The following is a 6481-nucleotide window of genomic DNA, read 5'->3' as shown; positions in this document are numbered from 1 at the left end:
ACCAACACCATTGCTTTGTGACATCTTACAAACCCTTGTATTTATTGTTTTACAAGAGAGGCCAGTATACCCTCCATGCAAATTGCGAGCACCACTTTAAATATGACAAGAAACATGCACCTGGGGTTTAAATTAAAATTGGCGTTAACAGGGGGGTATATATAAGTATTATTAAAATTTGAGCTACTTCCTCCAGACCAAGCACTGGAGTTCAAATTGCGCAGAAGCATCATAAAGCATTATTGCATGCATACATCAGATAGCTAAATACAATATTCACGATTGTAAGGGTGTTAGCTGTAATTTTTGCATTTGAATTTTATCTAGTCTCGGCACGCCTATTGCCGGAGTTCAAATTCGTCGAGTCAGTATCACTCATACATCCAACACATTTGCAGGACTCATGTTTGCTAGGGGTTAAATGAAATTTTGCTTCTACTACACTTCATTCAGTCCCGGCCGTTATCAGTAAAAACCAACCGAAGCATTTGCGATGGCTAGGGACATCTAGGACCCCCTCTTCGCTACTATAGCGCCCGGATTTGTCTATCTCTTGGGAGCCTCCACCTCCTGGCTATCTAAAGGTGAACTTCAACGGAAGTCTGTCCGGCGGTGCCGATCGGACGGATGTAGCATTTGTTATCAGAGATCATGGCGCTAGGCTGATTGCAGCAGGTGGGTGACGTTCTTTCGAGGCCTCGACTTTTGGGGCGGAGCTTAGGGCTGTTTGGAAGGGACTTTCTTATGCGAGATATGTTCTGCAAGCTGGTTGCATCGTTTTGAAAGGAGACTCGGCTTCCCTGATGGCATGCCTAAGAGAGGAGGGGCGGGAGGAGGTGGAGCACCCACTTCTGGACGACATTCGTCAGATGCTACGGGAGTGCCGGGTTCTCCAAAGGCATGTCTTGCGGGAAGCGAACCAAGCTGCTGACTAGCTCGCCTCCTTCGCTGCGTACCATTCTAGAGACCTTCTTTTGATGCAACAGTCTTTTATTCCTTTTATTTTGTGTTGTTTGCTTGATGCTGATGTGGCTAGCTGTGCTCATGCTAGGGTAATATTAGCAGCTATTTCACCAAAAAAAAAAAAAAACCGAAGCATTGTTTTTAAAATATATAATAGATACTTGTTTATAGTTCCAATGTTAGGCGGCTATGCATAAAACTGCATCTTCCGGCACTGCGACTGCCGATACCAACTCAAATTTATCTGAAGTATTATCGCAAACACGCATGAGATGTTTCTTTATAACCATAATATTGGATATGAATAAGGTGTTATGTGTAACTTTGCGACTTCTTAATTTGTAGCGCGGGGTCTGGAACAAATTTATCCAAAGCACTTTTATCCCGCAACCCCGTACCAATGTTATTTTATATATTTGGCGACGACATGCGACGGCTTTCCTTCGAAACAATAAGACCATCTCTTCTTCCTCGCGGTAGCATCAGCGGCCGAGGGAGGACCGCCGAAGGCAGCGGCCGCGGAGGCGGAAGCGTTCGCCTTCTCCGGCGTCGAGGTAGATCCCATCTCTATCTCTTAAATCTTTTATTTCCATTGATGGCTAGGGTTAGGGCTCTTCTCCCTTCTCTTCGATTTAATGCGTCGCTGTGATAATCTCTGCAGTAGATTTATTCTTCTATCTCGTGCTCTTTTTTTATCATTTTTTTCTATTTGTATTCTAAGATCGCTTGTCGATTAAGTAATTGGGATTAGAGTTTATCTTGTAGGGGGAGGAGTTCATGTTCTGTGAGTATAGAATTTAATTTAATACAGCAGGACCAACTACATAGCTGTGGCTAGATTCGAGAACCAAATTTTGGAGAAGCTTTTGCTATTCTACATCACAAATTTGTTGCTTTTTTCCTAAAAAAATAATTTCCAGATGTAGTGTACTTTGTCCAGCATCAACCATAAAAAAGGGTACGAGGGGAAGGCCTTAAAAAAAAAAAAAGTTCTATCCTACAAGCAGCGAAGCATAAAGGAAGAGGATAATTGCAAGAACATGTAGCAACTTTCCAAATGATTCAAAAGGGGCTAACACTTTAATGCATACGAAAGGAGATACGTTCTATTAACTCATTATCCATGTTGCTCAAGTCCCTGTTCAGGCTCTGCCTGACTTGGGAGTCATCAGCCATGTGCAGAAGGATATGAGTTCATGGTCCCAATATGTGGCAAATTCCAAGTGCAGAAGATAATTGGCAGCATCTACAGTTCAATGGTACCACTGTCAATATTAAGATTCAGGACTTTGTACAATCAAAAATGAAAAAGAAAGATAATTAGAAAACAACTTCTGCAGCCACGTATTTTTGTAGCAAGTATTCTCGTAGTGTAGATATTGGTGGAGTATATGGTATTTAAAAACTAAACCCTCTGCAGGAAGTCTTATAAAATACAGGAATGATGTCTACCTCTTATCAACTTAAAAATTAAGCTTGCTATGTATATTAACATGATATTCAATGATTTTAGTCGTTCTATGAATTTAAATATCGTCCCGCTTGTGAGAGGTCAGAGCATGATACAAACACTCACAAGTTGGATGATGCCTGCATCCTTATCGATTAATCTACAATCTTGTAACAAAAGTGAAGCTCCTTTTTAAGGAAAAAAAAATCATTTTTAAGTGTCCTAATTATTTTTGGTTATTAGACAAGTTGTGGACTAAAAAATTGTGTAATTTATTGATGGAAACTAAGAATACTGACTTCCAAGGCTACCCTTTACTTCTTAGTTCTCACAAACAAATTGAAATCTGTAAAGTCTCCAAGGCATTTATGTTAAAGCACCATGTCCAATTTATAGTTTAGATATGCTGAGTTTGAGATAGTTACACTCATGTAGGTATTATCTATCACTAGTTAGTTATCATTGTATTGTAAGCTGGTCATGCATGCAGTTACCTACCCATATTAGACGAGTAACCTGTGTCTATGCTACGCAAAAGGTAGAATGCACTGACAGCCATGTCTTGCCTGTCTTGCCTGTCCTGCCCATGTCTATGCAATAAAACTTATATACACCGTACATATTACAAAGTAACTTGCAAAAAATTCTAGCCTGAGAGATTATGTGTGTGCAGTACTGACATGATTCATTGGAGCTCAGAGCTTGCTTTCTTTCCTTTCCTTTTAAATAAAATTGCATGAAGTTGATGTTAAAATAAAGTATGGGAGAACTCAGCATAGGTCTAATGCAATTTAGAAGCTTCTACACTTGTATTTGGCATTCAATCAGCTTTTACTGTTATATCTATTTTCAGCATATTGTGATTTTCTGTCCTGAAATCTGAAATTGTAGGTGTTGGTGATTCCTTGCCAAGAAAATCTTGAATCTTTTAGTTGCCTCTGTAGTTTTGTTCCTTTGCCTTGTTGCTTATAGATCTCTTCCATAGTAAAGGCAAGTCTAGAAACTTGAAACAGTTTGAATTGGTCTAAACCAGCTGACATCACTAATTCATACGAGATCTGACTACCACCAAAACAATTTGAGGGGTCATGCTGTTAATAGCCTGTTCCTAGCCACATGCCAAAATCTACTAGTTCACACTGGGGATGCAGCTAGACCATTGCGCTGCTTTAGGATTAGTTTGATGGTCTGATTTTTGTAAAAGAGCTGAGTCTTTGATCCCATTCTGTTCTTATGAACATGTACATTTTGAAAACAAAAAGAAAATAAGTTATTTTTTCAGATCAGTATGTGCAATTTACGAATCATGAGTTTATAGTGGGTATTTGTTCCCCTTGAAGTTTGAAATAAAAAGATGCATGGGAAGCCAGCAAGCCCAGCTTGCTTTTAAAGAAGTCTTAATTGGACTTGAGTCCCTAAAGGTAAGGGGCTTCATAACTGGCTTCTTTGAGAGGATGTTGGAAAACTTTTGGCATTTTATGAGTCCTAAAGGTACCCAGAAATAGGAGTCAATGGTCCTAGGGGTGAAGTGCAAGTCAAAGGGTTTACATGTTTTGGCTGGCTTGTTCATGTACTGTTCTCAACTATGTTGTTAAACAAGTCCTGAACTTAATTTTTTTCTTCTTTGCTTCTATGTTCTGCTGGTAAGTTGAGCTTCTTGCTTTATGTTCTTCAGTTTCATACATCAGATGGTTATAGTATAAACTGGCCAATTGACCTGTACCGGCTGGGATTTTTATTTTATGTTTGGTATCCTCATTGTTCTAGGTTCTAAAAGAAACTAACTCGATGAGTTATCATTTTTTCCATTAAAATGGTAGCATAAAAATCATGTACAATGTTATATTGAAGACAAATATTTTTATCTCACTACTTTTGAGTATATAAATAATAATTCATATAACACTTTAACTGGTGTGAATTTAACAATTATGGTTTTGTATTGTAAAATTTAAATAACTTATGTTTCTATTTTTGTATAACTTTTAAGTATATTTTCTTTTCTTGATATGTAAATTAAGTGACGCATATCAGCTGTTTCAGAGTTAGGTGAGTGGGCAAAACAGCTGTCCTTCATGAGTAACTTATTTTGAGTGTGTGTGTGTGTGTGTGTGTGCATATGAGAGAATGAAAGAGTGAGAGGAGGGGGGGGGGATTATGTTACTGTCTTTCCACCAAAATAGACAAACCTGACTACTTTTTAAAACCGTCCATTATTTGTCATTGTAGTCTTTAAACATTTGTTTTGGATGGCATAAGATATGCAGTAGCCAGTTCTTCAGTAGTTTTAAGCTTGTCTGTATTATTTTTCTGAATCAACTATACCTCATAATCATAGATGAAGTATTTGCACATGGTAAATTGCATGTAAGAAGAGATTGCAAATGATGCACCAACACATCCTTTCTTCATTCAGCACCTAACATTTTGCATTAGATACAGCCAAATAGCTAAAATAAGCCCTTCCTTTTATTTGACAAATGGTGAAGGTTGCTATTTAGATGTTTTATTGATAGTACTAAGGTTGCCATTTAGATGTTTTGCTGATAGTACTTACTAATGGTTCTTTAGCTTTTCTTCATTTGTCTGGATGAATTATTTTGAACATTATCTTCTTGTGAAGGCTTGTCCATACTATTTGCCTTCTTAGGTTTGGCAAATGTTGACCTCTCTTTGGGCCAGATTTGGTCAGGGATTTTTAAGCTTAGGTCTGAATTTTGTGTCCTGCAATTTGAATGTGGTCGGCTTACCTCAGGTCGTGAAGTGAGGGTTTTATTTGTTTGGAATCGATCTGTGTTGGTTGACTGTCACATCCATGGAAAGAATTTTAATAGTAAATGGTCTTTTTTTGGTGTAGTTGTTGAGGTTGGGTCCCTCTGGAGTTGTGTCATGGTGAGTAGAATACTTAATAGAGTCAGTCAGGCTGAGTTGGTCGGTTTAAAGTTGGGTCATGTAGAGTGCAACAGCTTTGGTTATTTAGGTCATGGTTCTCGGATGGTCGGCAAGTATGGATAGAAGAAGAGTCATGACTTCATGTTGCATCAGGTTGGGAATGGCTTAAGGTTGTATATGTTAATTGTTCTTATCTAAACCTACTTGAATCTTTCTTACAGCCACCCCTACATCTTGCCGACTGACTTCTCTGTCTAGGTAAGCTGCATTGTCAAAAACAACGGCTGCTTACGCGTCTTTTAAGAACTTGTGATCATTGTCTATTGTTCTTTTGATGTAAATGATGGCAAGCCATCAGGATGTCTGTTGCTCTCTTGACGAGGCTTAATCAAATCCATGTATTTCAATTGATGTTGCAGATAGTTCATGGTGAAATTCTGAATAGTTATATCCTTCCTCATTCGAAGAAAGCGGACATTCTTACGACATTGTAGAAGAGCAAACAGATGAGTCGGCTTCCTTCGCTGCCGGCAAAGAGGTATGTGCTACGGCTTTTCATATCACTCAAGTTTGTGACTGCCAATGTCGTGGATCGGCGGAGCGGGCGAGTGGTGGTGACGGCATCTTCAGTGGAGAAAGCACTCAAAAAAGCGCTCGAGTGTGGTCGCACCTGCAATTCCAAGGCAGCTGCAGCTGTCGGAGAAGTGCTCGCTGTACGCCTCAAGGTTGATGGCCTGTCCCAGGAACCAATATATGCTGATGCGGCCAAGGAGGTGGAGAAGAAGGGATTCAAGAACCGCACCAAGGTTTGGGCCATCTTCAATGCTCTCCGCTCGCATGGTGTCAACCTCCATCTTGACCAGGATGACCATGGGCCTCCTCCTTGCCCCTGATGCAGATTTTGAAAATTTTTGCTTCTATCCAACAATGTTTGTTTGGCAAGGTTATGGAGATCTCCTTTCAGTCTTTTTCAATGTAAATGCGCAGACTGTTCGTTCAACATAGAATTTGAGAAGTGAAGAGCTCCAACTTAGGGTCATGAATGACACCCTTTGGATGAAATGCTTGTGGGTTGCAGCATGGACTCTTTTGGAGGGCAATCAAGGCCCACAAGTCTGTTTGCTAGGTTCTCGCAGCTGACGAAATCAAGCGCACCTCCTCCGCAGTTGTTCTTCT

General features: G+C 39.7%; 1 protein-coding gene across 1 annotated transcript; it reads left to right on the top strand.

Annotated features, from left to right (window-relative positions):
- Positions 1–5811: 5811 nt before the first annotated feature.
- LOC103707001 (50S ribosomal protein L18-like) lies at positions 5812–6198 on the top strand. Its single transcript, XM_026804582.1, has one exon. It carries the CDS (start codon positions 5812–5814, stop codon positions 6196–6198), a length of 387 nt encoding a protein of 128 aa, XP_026660383.1.
- Positions 6199–6481: the final 283 nt, after the last annotated feature.

The sequence above is a fragment of the Phoenix dactylifera genome, chromosome 18 (assembly GCF_009389715.1).
Source record: "Phoenix dactylifera cultivar Barhee BC4 chromosome 18, palm_55x_up_171113_PBpolish2nd_filt_p, whole genome shotgun sequence".
NCBI lineage: Eukaryota > Viridiplantae > Streptophyta > Magnoliopsida > Arecales > Arecaceae > Phoenix > Phoenix dactylifera.
Note: the sequence above shows the minus strand (reverse complement) of the source record. Positions and strands in the feature narration are given on the sequence as shown.

What these genes read in the sequence shown, in the direction of transcription:
- LOC103707001 (XM_026804582.1), top strand. Translation starts at nt 5,812, where the DNA reads ATGAGTCGGCTTCCTTCGCTGCCGGCAAAGAGGTATGTGCTACGGCTT.